The sequence below is a fragment of the Lissotriton vulgaris genome, chromosome 11 (assembly GCF_964263255.1).
Source record: "Lissotriton vulgaris chromosome 11, aLisVul1.2, whole genome shotgun sequence".
NCBI classification, from domain to species: Eukaryota; Metazoa; Chordata; class Amphibia; order Caudata; family Salamandridae; genus Lissotriton; species Lissotriton vulgaris.
The window spans coordinates 340,324,188-340,339,021 of record NC_141699.1 but is presented as its reverse complement, the minus strand read 5'-3'; the positions used below and the strand labels follow the sequence as shown (position 1 = coordinate 340,339,021).

The following is a 14,834-nucleotide window of genomic DNA, read 5'->3' as shown; positions in this document are numbered from 1 at the left end:
GTTTCTTCCAATGTAGTTCCTCAATTTTCATTTTCCACTAATTCACACACATCACTGAACTTTACCTTTTCAGACATGTTTCTTCAAAAATTCTACTTAGTTCGAAGGTAAACCAAAACTGGGCCCAATTCACTTCATGTATCCCAACTTGTAGTCCATCATAGTCTCCCACAACCCCTACCTCTTCCCACTCAGCAACTATAAAAAACCCTTTCCACACCTAAACCCCATCCATCGCATACCCTTTAAAACACCTCAGCACTCCAAACCCCCATCGCTGAACCCTAAAAAATGCTCATCGCCCTAAACACCAGTCATCCATGACCCATAAGAATGAATCAACCTAAGCTACTCATTTCAGAACCCTAAATACCTCTTTCTACATCTAAAGTCTGTGAGTCCTTAAAACACCTCTCTACCCCAAACACCACCTCTTCGTGAACCCTAAAAACTCTTCTACACCACAGCCGCTTCCTATAATTGAACTTAAAAAACCTCAGCAGCCCCAAACTTCGCCCATCCATGAACCCTAAAACCCATCTACACCATTACACCCCACCCATCCATGAAACCTAAAAAATCCTCACACACCTAAACACCACTCATCTGTGAACCCCTATAACCCCTCACCACCCCTACACTCCACCCATCTCTTAATCCTAAAAAAAACCTTTCTATGCCTTAACTTCAATTATTCCTGACGCCTAAAACCTATCCTCACCCTAAACGTTGCTCATCCCTGAACCCAAAAACCCCACAGTAGTTCTAAACTCCACCCAATTTTAATGTAATGTTGGATCTTTCATTTAAAATGTTTCCTTTAATTTTCAATTTATTTTAGTATTTCCCTAAAAGTCACTTTCCGTAAAATTGGTTTTCCATGATTTGGTTTCCTTCAATGTAGTTTTTCAATGTTCATTTTCCACTAATTCACACACATCACTGCACTTTACCTTTGCAGACATTTTTCTTCATCAATTCTACTTCGTTCGAAGGTAAACCGAGGCCGGGCCCAATCCACTACATGTATCCCAACCTGTAGTCCATCATAGTCACCCATTACCTTTGACTTTGCCCCGGTCTTTTGCAACTATTGGTCTATCCATGGAATATTGTTGGCTATTGTTGTAGACCAGTGCATATTCCACACACGTTATACTGACTGTTCTTTCACATATTCATTAGGTATTCCTGAGGATATCCTGCCTCTCCTGGCATGTTTGACACAATGTCAGCATTCAGTTCTATACTGTATCATAGGCATAATAGTGAGCCGACCTTATCATGTTGTGGGTATTACTCTAATGAAAACGAGAAACACAATATACAATGTTTCTAATAATCAAAAAACAAAAGTCCAAATATATTATTACATACAAAATATCTGTTACTTTTGTAGCAGGATAATCCGTGACTCCACATTTCAAAAAATATAATCCCTTTATGAACTCACGCTTATTCTAGTGGAATGTTGATATGCGGTGGCCCTGTATTGATCGCATTAATATCTGGAGCAAAATATGTGTGGGTGTGTGTGTTCAGAGAAAGATTGAAGGAGAGAAAGAAAGAGTGACAGTCAAAGAGAGAGGGAAAGCACTTCCTCGAACAAATATATCAGTGTCAGAAAATATACGCAGCTCACAAAGCACACCACTAATTTAAGCAATGGAAAATGTAGGTTTTGTAAAGGTGTGGACATCAGCAAAATGTAAAAGGGTTTCAAGAGAGGTGCACTAATAACTGAAATGAACACATTCATATTTGAATTCGATTTAGGAAGTGCATCAGAATTATCTCTCCATTCTCCAGAGATGATCACGTTTTGCAGAAACTCAGTGCCTCACCTGAGCATCACACATGGCTACTTTAATAAGATGCAAGGAGCTGGTGCTCACCTTTCAGATCCATCCAAGGCTGCTCCCTGAAGCTGATCACTTTCTGGTTAAGAAGGACCTCCAAGTCGGCTGCTTCCTGTGCGGCCTCTGGATGGCGCACTTCTATCACGTCTGATCCATTCTCCTGCATGGCCACAGAGGACAGACCATGCGCCTCCACGCTGTCATTCATATGTGTATAAAACATTTCTGCACTGTGGCCTCTACCTTTTGAAAAAACACATATATAGGTTCAGTCTGCTGAAAATAAAGACAGCTGTTTTGACATGCTCAGTATCCTGCCTGGATCTAATATCATCCCCTCTTATGTCCCTCATAACTTTGCTGTTGGCAGATGACCTCTGTGTAACAGGGACTGTCAACCCTTACTTAGTGAAATAGAGAGTTTTAGATTTAATGTTATCCACGCAAATATCATATGTGGGACAACAGTACTTAGGGGCTTATTTATGAGTCCCTTGCTCCAGTTTTGCACCGCCATTGTGTCACTTTTAGTGACGCAGCGGTGGAGTAAATAATGTGCCGTGTTAGGCCATATTTATGAAGTGACGCAACTAGGCAGATGTGTCACTTTGTAAGCCCCTGCACTACAGTATACCTGCGTCAGGTATAATGTCTGCAGGGTGGGCGTTCCCCCGCAAGAAAGGGTCGTGGGAGTGGCACAGCAAAATATTTGAGATTTCACTGCGCCACTTCTAGGACGTCAATGCGTCACAACCTAATGCCTACCTCATGGCAGGCATAAGGTGACGCAGGCCCTTTCACATGGGGCTTGCCCCACGTGAAAGGAACATTGCTGTAGTTGCGTCAGGCTTCCGACACAACTCCAGCAATGCCCACTTCTTGCGCTGACAGATACGTCAGTTATACTGACGTATCTGTCCTTCCTTGAGACATGATGCGTCATATTGTAAATATGACGCATCATTGGTGTCGCAAGGAGGGCGCACTGAGAAGTGGTGCATCATTGCTTTCAGGCAGCGATGCGCCAGTTCTCGTAAATGAGGCACCTAGTACTTTGTGACTGTCTATGCACATAATTTTACTGAGAGGCTAAATACTCGCTATTTCGTTGCAAGGTTAAGTTGGACCACAGCGTAGCTATTGGTGTGCCTAGAGAGGCCAGGCCCCTCCATATTTTTTAGTCACTGTCCCAGATTGGGTTCACGAAGACAGTCATCACTGTGCCAAAATTACACAGAGTGTGTGTTAGTGTTTATGTGATGCAACAAACATAAACTGGTGCTTTTGTGGCTACGTATTTGTAAACCTCTACTTTTTCTCTTCATACCTCTCTTGCTGAACTTTGTTCTCTACCCCACTTTCTTCAGCTTCTCCATTTCCCTTTTTTCTCTCACACATTAACCTGCTTTCTTCCTACCAACACTCTGCTTTCTCTTCTTCCCTCGCCTATCTTCTCTCTCAGTATCTGTTTAATGCATACTACGTCTCCAGTTATATAACAGATATGATTAGTATACCATACTAAACCCAGGTGGATGCAATGCTGAGATGAAGTGTGTTAGAAACGGGATTCCTGGTTGACTGAGGTATGCACCCAGACTAGGCAGGAACTGCCTCTTATGTTAGAGTAAGTTCAATACACAACTAAACAACCTGTGCTCATCCTTTGATAGTTTGGCACAGAGCAGTCAGGCTTATCTACAATGGAATGTATAACGTATTTGTGTAACACACACACACAGTAACATGATGAATATACAATATACAAAAAACTCCAGACAGGTTTAGAAAAATAGAGAATATTTTTCTGATCATATTAAGACCAAAATGACAAAAATACGATCAGTAGAAGTTAAGATAGTAATTTTTCAATAATTAATGCAAAAACAGTGCCTAGAATTTATTAGGACTGAAAGGTTACTTGAGTTTGCGCTAGACCAGAGTAAATCCAAAGTTCAGGCCAACGGCAATCGATGGCAGGCCGGCTACAGTACCCAGAAAGGAACCACTGAAGAAATTCCTTGGATGGAACGAGTGTTGAAGTTGAGAGTCCACTGCGTTGTTGTGACGCGCAAAGGGCATCCCATGTTGTTGAGCTCCAATGAAGCTAAGGCAATGCGTCATCGTCGAGCCGCACAAAGCATCTTCGTCGAGCTGTGCAGGCTGTGTTGAGCAGCTTCCTCATTGTCATCAAAGGGCGATGTGGCAGAATTTCCCACACAGTCAATGCAATGCATCTGTTTTGCAGAAATCAGCCACAGAACCCACTTCTGAGGCCCAAAACGTAGAGGGGGGCACGTCAGACAAGGGTAAGACTCACAGAAGTCAGAGTCCAGCAGCACCAGCAGAATTGCAGGAAGTGTTTTTTTTTATTTTTTTATCCTCATACGCCTCCAATCTCACTTCAAATCACACCCGAGATGTCTGTACTCACACTCAGCCGGCTGACGGGCACAGGCTATTGGAAAGGGGGACCCGCCTACTAGTACCAGAACATCTTGGGGATCAGTGAAGAAACCACTGAGTACCTCTTCTGCCAAGGTCTAGGAGCTAGATGGCTTTCGTCGAAGAGTTGCCATGGGATCTGGCCCTCCCCAACTCAGCCTGAAGAGTATTAATGGCATAATCATAGGACTCGGGGGGAAGAAAAAAAACAAAAAACATTGTTACGTCAACTCTGTGCCCCATCTAAGTTGCAGAAGGTTCCAAAATGCTGTCTTCTTATTACTGCCTGATCTGGCAATATTCATTTTGGAAACCGTGAAGACTGAAGACTGCCAGTCTAAAAATATGGGAGGGGTTGATTCTGCCCATTTTATACAGATTTGCTTCCTTACTTGGAGGATAGCATAGAAAAGCAGAGCTCCCGCGGGGCCAGTAACTTTTTCTGCAGAGTCGCATATAATTAGGGGTAAATCTATGTTAATAGGGTAACCCAAGGTGTTTGTTAAAAAGTCACCAACACTCCCCCAGAAGGTAGCCAGAGATGGGCACTCCTTAAACATGTGGATGTTGGTAGCAGCAACCAGACCACGGGGCATATTATCAAGGGGGTTTATCTCAGCTTTTTTGGCTTTAAAAGCCAAGAAAGCGGAGATAAAATTATCTCCCCATTACCTAGCTGTCGCTAACACCAGTTAGCGACAGCAATAAGGAGATAGCGACCATCTTGGGCCCCACTTTGCGTGTCAGTGATATTTATCACTAATGACATGCAAAGTGGGCGTGCCAAGATGTTAGCGACAGAAAACAGTCGCTAACATCGCTATCTCCTATTACCAACTTTTGGAGATATTCGTGCTAAGTGCGAATATCTCCAAGAGCTAACACCTGTCCTGAGCAGTTCTTAGCCATGTTATCCAATGGGAGGTGGATAACATGGCTAAGAGCATTAGCTCGCTAATGCATGAATATCGCTGACTTTTCAGCGATATTCATGCATTGCGGCCGATTTTTATCGCATTTGCGATAAACCTTGGTAATACCTAGGTTTATCTGCGATAAAAATCGCCGCAGCTCAGCGTTAATTTTTTCACGCTAATCAAGCAATAGCGATAATTATCGCTATTGCTTGGTAATATGCCCCCACATTCTTTACAACTCACTGGTGGCCCTTTGGTGATTTTTGACAATATGTGAGGGGTGAAGTAGACCCTATGAATAGTGAAAAGGTGGTTTCTTTTTAACCAAGCTGGTTTCACATTTTTGTGTAAGGTCTTACAAGAATTCGTCCATAGTTGAACACAGTCCTGTGCCAGTAAAGAGCCATCCCACAGTTCCTCAGCTAAATTGAATTCACCATCTACTTCTTCTAACAAGGATTGGTATCAAAAAGAGACTTCCTTCCTCCCTGGGAGTTTGGTTACAAGCTGGCGTTCTAAAAAACTACCAGAACCCACTGCGTTCTTACAATTTAATTGTGGGTGGGATTGAACCCAGCTTGTCAGTTGAAAATATTTAATCGGGAAAGGCCTTCTCCCACTCTGTGTTCAAGATGTGGGGCGGGAAGTGTTTTGTGCCCCTGAGAGTTAAAAAAACAGGAAGCAAGCCAGCGAGCCATTGGAGATCACTTGGACTGAAAGTAGCAGAGTCAGAGGGTATCAGGCAGCAGGGAAACAAGAAGAAAACCAGTCCTTCCAGATAAGCAGTCCAGTTCAGTCCTTTAAGCAGCACAGCAGTAATACTGACGGAGGTTCAGTTCGATATCTAGAAGTGTCAGATTTTAGGGGGTCAGAGATGCAGTACTTATACCCAAACATGCCTTTGATATAGGGAGTGACTTCAAAGGAGCTCTCTGAAAAGCACAAGGATCCCTTGCAATCCAGTACTGTCTGCCAGGCTACCTGTGGGGGTGTAGGAGGTTGGCTTAGTATATGGTGCACATTTATTTGAGCGAAGAACCTTGCACGAATCCATACAACCCTTATTGTGATTTTAGTGGTATTAGACAACCTTTGAAAGCTCCCCAAGTGGTAGCTGTGGAGAGCAGCCTTCAGGCATATCCAGAAGGAGTCTTAGGCAGCATGTTTTACCAGATCTAATCATTTAGTGTAGGTTAAACAAGCTGCTTAACACTTCTGGATAGGCCTGAATGCTGCTCTCCACAGCTACCACTTAGAGAGCTTTCTAAGGTTGTCTAAGACCACCAAAATCACCATAAGGGTTGTCTGCATTACTACAAGATGCTTCACTTAATTAACTGTGCACCATATACTAGGCCAGTCTACTACATTGGTAGCAGTGGTGGGATAGCTCGCACACAGCTCCTGCTCTTCCTCAGTGTCGCCTGGTCCTCACAGCTGCAGCAACAAGGTCACTGTCAACTCCTTTGAACTGTTATTCATTGGTGGGCATTGCTCTTCCATGCCTCATGGTCACCTCCGAGTGGCATAGGCACTGTCACCTCTGCTTACAGGTTCTCCTCTTCAAGAATCCACCCTTGGATTCCACCAAGCTCCTGCTTCGTCTTCTCCAGCAAAAGACACACAGATGGTAGACGGAATGCAGAGCAAATCAAACATTTACACCAGTCAATAGATTTGGGTTAAATCCATTGTTCTTTTGTTCACCATCCCACCCCAGTTTAGACCGAGCCATATGCACATCAGTCTTGACCCCTGTGCCTCATGGGAACAGTGCAGCCCGCACTGCCAAGCCAGGTCCTCCCTGGACAGGAAACATGCATTGTGAGACCAATTTCAGGGCATCACCCCTCATGGATAAGCCTGAAGGCTGCTGTCCACAACTACCAGCTTTCTAAGGTTGCCTTAGACCACTAAAATCACCATAAGGGTTGTCTGGATTAGTGCAAGGTACTTCACTTAAATAAGTGTGCATCATATACTAAGCCTGCCTCCTATAGGGGGGTATCCCTCCTTTATGTGTGGCCAGAACACTACCTATTGAAGTGTAAGTTTCAGCCCCTCCTATTCTTCCCTGCGAAGGAAGACCCATAGGCATGAAGAAGATGAGTGCTCTGAATGCAGATGAGCCTCAACGTCCTGTGTTTGTGGCTGTCTAAAGGGAATATTCAAAGTGTAGCTGTCACTCAACCGATACATGTATTGGAGACATGCTGTCAGGCACAAAGAATAGTAAGTACATAGAGGTGCCCACTTTGTTAAAGTGTCAGTTCTAAAACAGTAATGTTTTAAAAAAAATCTTTTTATTAACAGGTGAACAAAGAAAAGAAAAACATCAGGTGGGTAACAGTTCCTCACTGGTCAAGAAGATGAAGTGTAGATCATACAGAATCATAAAGACAATACATACGTTATGGCTCATGGAGATTCTTGCACTTCTGTCAAAGCTTGCCACGCCGGGGGCGCACAAATCTCTCTGCGATGGCTATTCCAGGCCCCCCATACCTTCCCCCACTTTTCAGGACAACCCCTGGCAACATATACTGACTTCTCCCAGGACATACACAAGTCCATGTCCTCCGTCCATTTGGGAACCCGGGGTAGCTGACTGGCTCCCCACAGTTGAGCAATATTTCGCTTCGCTACCATATACACCAGTGTTACACACTGTTTCCCATATACATTAAAGTCTGTGGGTTCCCACATATTCAATATACACCTCCGGGCCTCCGGTAGTATCTCCACCCCCTGAGCGCCACGCATCTCGTCATGAACCTTTGTCCAATATTCCTGTACTTCCATGCAATGCCACAGAGTATGCATAAATGTGCCAAGCTCTCCAGACCCCCTTCTGCACTCTCCACTCTCTCTGCGACCCATTCATACCAGGCGAGGCCCTGTAATGTACGACCTATGCAAAATCTTTAATAGCAAAAGTCTAAGTCTCATCTGGATCGCAACAACCCTCGGAGAGGAGACCGCCTCTGTCTAGTCTTCGTCATCTAACTCCATCCCGTCTGCAGTCCTCTGTGGCCGGATGTGGACTAGCGGGTCCTCTATATTGTTATGTTATGTTAAAACTATTTGTACCGCGCTCGGTCACCAGACGGGTTCATGGCGCTCAAAACAATTGCGGGGGGAACAGAACAGCGGGATAGCTCAATAAGCTGGCTGAAAAAGATGAGTCTTAAGTAATTTGCGGAAGCAAACATAACAAAGGCAGAGCCTAAGGGAAATAGGGAGGGAGTTCCACATAGTGGGGGCCAAGAAAGAAAAACACAATCCTCCATGCTTTTTGCGTTTATACCTTGGGATCATCAGCAAGTTGTGAGAAATAAACCGGAGATCTCTGGAATGGGTGTAGCGCTGAAGGCTAGATTTGATGAAGGCTGGGGCTTGGTCTATAAGGGCCCTAAAAACAGTACAGCCAAGTTTGAACGAGCAGCGATAGGCCACAGGGAGCCAGTGCAGTCTCCTCAACAGGGGCGAGACATGTTGGTGTTTGGGCTGATGAAAGATCAGTCTTGCCGCCTGGTTTTGCACCAGCTGCAGCCGATGAAGATAGTAAGCAGGAATTCCAACATAGAGGGAGTTGGCATAGTCAATACGCGAGGTAACGAGAGCCATGATGACAAGAATGAGTGCCTCAGTGGTAAGGAATCTACGAATTTTGCTTATCCTGCGTAGATGGAAGAAACAGGATTATGTTACTGCATTAATTTGAGGCCTCATGGATAAGTCACTAGATCTTATTACGCCTAGGCTCTTTACCGAATTGACAGGGCAGGGCGAAGGCCCAAGGGTGGGGGGCCAGAAGCTGGAATTCCAGGGGTTAGCTGGCCGACCCATCAACACCAACTCCGTCTTGTTAGGATTAAGCTTAAGCTGACTATAGTGCATCCACTCAGAGATCACAAGCATAGTGGATTGAAAGTTGGTGCAGGAGGAGGGGGAGGGATCAACAGGAAAAATCAGTTGTAAATCGTCCGCATAATTAAAAATAGTAACGGGGGTGTGACAGAGGGATGCCATAAGGGGTTGCATATAGAGATTAAACAAAAGTGGCGACAGAGCAGAGCCCTGAGGGACTCCACTACATAAGGGGGAATAAGAAGCGGAATAAGTGGACAGGTGGACTGCCTGGGAGCGCTGGTGCAGGAAAGATTTAATCCATGAGAGGGCCAAGCCTTGGATACCCGCGTTGTTGACATGGTCGATCAAGATGGCATGATCGGCTGTGCCAAACGCAGCCGACAGGTCTAATAATACAAGAGCCTGGGCGATATTCTTGTCGGCGCCTTGCCTCAGCACATCCATCACGGCCACAATAGCAGCTTCGGTGGAGTGAGCTGTCTGGAAGCCAGCTTGCTGATTATCCAAAAAGGAAGAGCCCTCGATGAATGCACTGAGGCAGCGAGTGACGTAGGTCTCTAAGATTTTTCCCAGGTAGGGAAGAAGGGAAATTGGTCGAAAGTTACTCATGACCGAAGGGTCAGCTCCCGGTTTTTTTAGTAGGGGAAATACAAGCGCCTGTTTGAAAGAATCTGGGACCATGCCAGTAGCAAGCGATTTGTTGAGCAGTGACAAAGGGGGATCAGGGCAGGCCAAGAAGATGTCTTTAAGAATTTGCGGGGGACAGCAATCATTAGGGGAACCAAAGCTCACTGAATGTAGCAATGAAGTGAACTCGGTCAGGGAAATGGGAGGGAAAGCATCAAATCAACAGGGGTTCATAGGGGGCAAAGGAGGGGGAATGGGAGAGGAAGGGGGGGATGTTGTTTTTGATGGTGACAATTTTTTCAGTGAAGTATGAATTCAGAGAATCGCAGAGAGCTTGAGTAGGTAGGGGTTGAACAGTAACACGGTCCGGCAGAGTGAGCTCCTCAACTATGGAAAAGATGTCCTTAGCCTTAGAGGCAGAATCCATAATTTTCTGGGAAAAATAGGAAGTTTTGGCCAATAAGATAGATTTTTTGTACTGTTTCAGTAAGTCCACATACTCAATTTTGGATATGGGGTCGTAGTTCCGCCTCCATCGGCTTCCAGCTTGGCGGAGGGACAATTTATCCGATTTCAGTTGATCTGTGAACCAACGCTGAGCGTCATGGGGACGTTTAGTTTTTATGATTTTTAGTGGGGCTACTTTATCACTGGCAGATAATTGTTAATAAGCTTTTTGTATATTAAAGAGATAGTCTTTTCAGGGAAATACCCGTCTAGTACTCGATCTTCGAGAGGAGAGGCCTCTAGAAGCGTGGTGCCTTTGGGTATGTGTGGGAGGAGTGCATGTCTAACCTGGAGGTAACGATAATACTCACTATCATGCAGGCTATATTGCTGTTTGAGAGAATCGAATGTGTGTATTGTGTCCCCACCCCAAACGTCTTTGATATGAGTGATCCCAATAAGATCCCACTTGTCAAATCCCTTAGACTTCCACAAGCTCCCAAGTCTCTCCAAATTCCATAGGGGGGTGGCCAAGGTTAATTTCCCTTCCTAGGGAAGAGATATATTGGCCGCGTGCAACATGTGGACTGCTTGCGCCATTGGGCCTGCCAGTGAAAACCGCCTAGGCCTGGCATAAAGCGCCCTGGTGAAATCCCCACCTGGCGCCTGTCCGCAATCCATGACATACCCTGGATCCCCTGAGGGTCTGTACACAACATGGTTTACCACCACAAGGTGCGAGCCCAATGGTATTTCCGTAGATCTAGCAGTCTAATCCCCCCACTGTACCAAGGGAGGGTAAGTTTAGTGAAAGGTATACGGGGACTTCCCTCCCAGAGAAGCTTCCTCTGGAGGGTCTCTATTTATTTGAAATAGGATGCCGGTACCGGGTCCATGGTATCCTGAAGTACATACAAAAATCAGGGAAGAGCCATCATCTTAAACAGTACCGCCCTACCCAACAGGGAGAGTGGAAGAGCCTTCCAGCGCTCCACGTCCCTTTTAAACTGGTTTAAGGGGGGACTCAGGTTATTGGTATACCGCAAATTCGAATCAAGTGTCACATAAATACCTAGGTATTTAAACCCTACTGGCTCAATTTGTAAAGGGCATGACTGAGGGATTACTGGTGGCTCGCCCCTGAGGACGAAAAGCAACGATTTCGACCAATTAATTGCGAATCCGGAATACCTTCCGAATATGGCTAGCACATCTAGAAAACCGATCCCAGATCTCCTAGGGTTGGTGAGACATAGTAAAATATCATCAGTGTACAATGAGATTTTATCCTCCCACTCCGGCGTCCATCGTAGGCCGCGTATTGACCGGTCTCATCTGACCCAAGCCGCAAGACGTTGAAGTGCAAGAGCGAAGAGAAGCGGGGACAAAGGGCACCCCTGTCTCGTGCCCCTACTGTTGGAACTGGCCCTTTTTGCAGGGTCATCCCCAAACTTTTTGCTTCTTCCTCCCTTATTTTTCCTGACCCGTGGTTGTTGGCAATAGGACTCTGAGCACTTTACCACTGCTGATCAGTGCTAAAGTGCATATGCTCTCTATGTAAATTGTTATTCTGATTGGATATACATGTTTGGCATATTGGTATCACCATGAAGTCCCTAGTAAAGTGCACTGGGTGTGCCAGGGCTGGTGATGACAAATGCTACTAGTGGGCCTGCAGCACTGATTGTGCCACCCACAGGAGTAGCTCTAAAATGGTGTCTCGGGCCTGCCACTGCAGCGCCTATGGGCAGTTTAGAACTGCCATGTCTTCCTGGTCAGTGTCCCCACCGACCAGGCCTAACCCTTCCCTTTTCGTGCACATCAGTCGCCCCTATGGAAGGCCCAAGCTACCCCCCTGGGCAGGGTGCAGTGTATGTGAAAGGTAGAGCATGTACTAGTGCAGGTATCATGCTCTGGTAGTGAATTACAGCCATTTTCGTTTTTCACTATTGTAAGGCTATCTTGTTCCATAGGTTAACATGGGGGATGCTGGCTACAGTGGTTAACAGCATTTCTTCCCATAGGAACAAGATAGGACATAAGTATCTAGTATCCCTGAACTCAGAATTTAATAATACATCTTTTAGGAAAGGTGGTTTTTAAATCCTGTGTTTGAGAACAGCACTTTTAGAAAGTTGCTGTTCTCTTGTCTGACCCTTCTGTGTGCCTGGGCCTGTTTGTGTATTGACTGTCTGGTTTGTGAGTGACAGGGGCTGGGGAATTCCCCCAGAGGCTGGATGAGTCAGCACTAGGCTGAATGAAGCAATTGCAACCTGAGTGGTGGGAGGAGTTAGCACCTGGGCTGAATAGGGCTGTGCCTGCCTGCCACAATGCTGGCTCCACCTCCTGCTGGGCGGCTGAGGACTCTGCCCCTCACTCTGAAAGAAAAGATGCAGCCAGCAAAACAAAGTGCTCAGGATCCACCCAGAACTGGTTCAGACCGGGCTCAGGGCCCACATGCACAGAGAGAACAAAGACTTTAGGGGTATAAGTACAGGACCCCTGACAACAGAAAATTAGATCATCCTGGAAATCAAGAAGGAACCTCTGCCAAGGAGAAAGCTGACTCTGAAGAAGGAAGACTGTCCTGCTGTTGCTCTGCTGGACTGACCTGCTGTTGCTTTGCTGCCAAGGAGAGGGGAAGGACTTTGCTGTGAGCTGTGTCCCCTGTCTTGAAGGAATCTCCAAGGGCCTGAGAAGAGCTGGCTCCCTGTTTTTGAAGTCCCAGGAACAAAAGGACTTCACCCCCAGTTTCCCTGAACTCTGCTGAGAGAGTTCTGTCCTTCCTAGAGTGCTTGATCCAGTTGTGGGGCCTCTGGAAGTTGAACCTGAGCTGGGAAGCTTGAAACTAAGCTTGAGAGACTTTTGAAGCTGAAAAGTGTCGCATCGTCGCTTGCGGAGCGCATCCCCGACAGTGCGAGAAGTTTCCCGCCTCTACGAAGGTCGAGATCGGCGCAGCGCCTGACGCCGCTGCCGGAGCCGTCGCATCCTTCGTTTGCGGGACGCACCAGACCGGCGCGGGAGAATCGAACATCGCTGCGAGTGTCGTCGCAGAGCCGGTCGTCGCTGGGTGAGATCGCCGCACCGCTTGCTTGCGGACCGCATCACGTCGCTGCGAGCGTCGTCGCAGAACCATCGCATCGAGGAGCTGCGAGAGAGAGAGGATCACCGCTGGACCGCGCATCGTCGCCCCGGAGATCGTCGCAGCCCCTACGAGATCATCGCATCGTGCCTTTGCGAGAACAGACTTCCTACGGAACCTACGCACCGGAATCTACGCAAGCTGCCTTCCTCCCCATACAGACCGGATTCGTCGCAACACGCCCGCTGCTGCAGCGGGGCTGTCGCATCGCCTCCCCAGGGTCTCAGGAGTAACGCATCGCTTGTTTCCACCGCACCAGCTTCCTGCTTGTGGAACTTTGTTGCATCTAAAAGGTACTGTGAGTAAACGTGACGCAACTGTGAACTTTTCACGCATCTGTGGATTATTTTAACGCAACTTAAAAAAAAACTTTGATTACAACCTGAAGAACTCTTTTGAAACCATATTCTTGAACTGTGTATGTTGGATTTTTGCCGTTTTTGGTCTTGTGTAGTTTAGAATAAATATCTTTATTTTCCTAAACTGTTGTGGAATCAGTTTGTGGTGTTTTCGCTGTGTTACTGTGAGTGTTGGTACAAATACTTAACGCATTGCCTCTGGTTAGCCTAGACTGCTCAGGCCAAGCTACCTTGAGGGCGAGCAGGGGTTATCTAGGAGGGTTATCTCCTCGTCCTGACTAGAAGCAAGGGTCCCTATTTGGACATTGGTACCTACCTCTGCCAACTAGAGACCCCCAGTTCTAACACCTACCAAGGGAAAAGTCAGCCGACTTGCAGTTATTAACAACTACTCTGGCCAAGGGGTTAACATATAGCAAATGCACCCAACCAATAAACTCTGGTACAAAGCCCATCTTTGCCAATACCCCAAACAGATAGGACCACTCGACCCTATCGAATGCCATAGTGGCATCCAAGGACACTAGACCGTCGGCTCATGAATCTTCGAGGAGCCACCCAAAATCCCATGCAACCTCCGCAGGTTAAGGGCTGTGTTTTGTCACGGCTTGAAGCCAGACTGATCCGGGTGTATCAAAGTGGTGATTACCTTAACCAATCTAGCAGCAATTAGTTTCGCCAGGATTTTAGGCTTGGCGTTAAGCAGAGAAATGGGTCTATAAGAAGATCAAATCGCCTTAGGCTTACCTGCCTTATGGATTACCCCAATATTAGCCACCCGCTGGTCATATGGGAGTCTACCTTTCTCTCTACTTTCTGCAAACATGGATTGAATGTATGGGGGAGTTTATTAGCATTCAATTTATATAATTCTATAGGGATTCTGTTTGGGCCGGTGGCCTTCCCGGATCTCACCCCTCTGATCACCTGGGCCACTTCATCATCAGTAAAAGGGGAGTCCAGATATCCCTCATCTTTCTCCGACAGCTCAGGCATACAGACGTTCCTAATCATATCACTGTTCTCCGCCTCTGAATATCCACCGACCGAAGTGTATACTCCTCTCTAATAGTCAGAGAACTCATCCGCCACTGCCTGTGGGTCTGTGACCATGACGTAATCTGCTCCCTGTAGCTTAGGTACGAGCCGAGATGCCAACTACTCA

General features: G+C 46.4%; 1 protein-coding gene across 1 annotated transcript in view; it reads right to left on the bottom strand.

The window, feature by feature from the left end:
• The window catches only part of SUSD2 (sushi domain containing 2), a 1,032,760-nt gene that overhangs the window by 756,530 nt on the left and 261,396 nt on the right, over positions 1-14,834 (bottom strand). Inside the window, exon 10 of the mRNA XM_086943298.1 lies at positions 1,896-2,102. Within this exon, the coding sequence (XP_086799424.1) occupies positions 1,896-2,102 (207 nt within the window). The remainder of the gene's footprint in view (positions 1-1,895; positions 2,103-14,834) is intronic.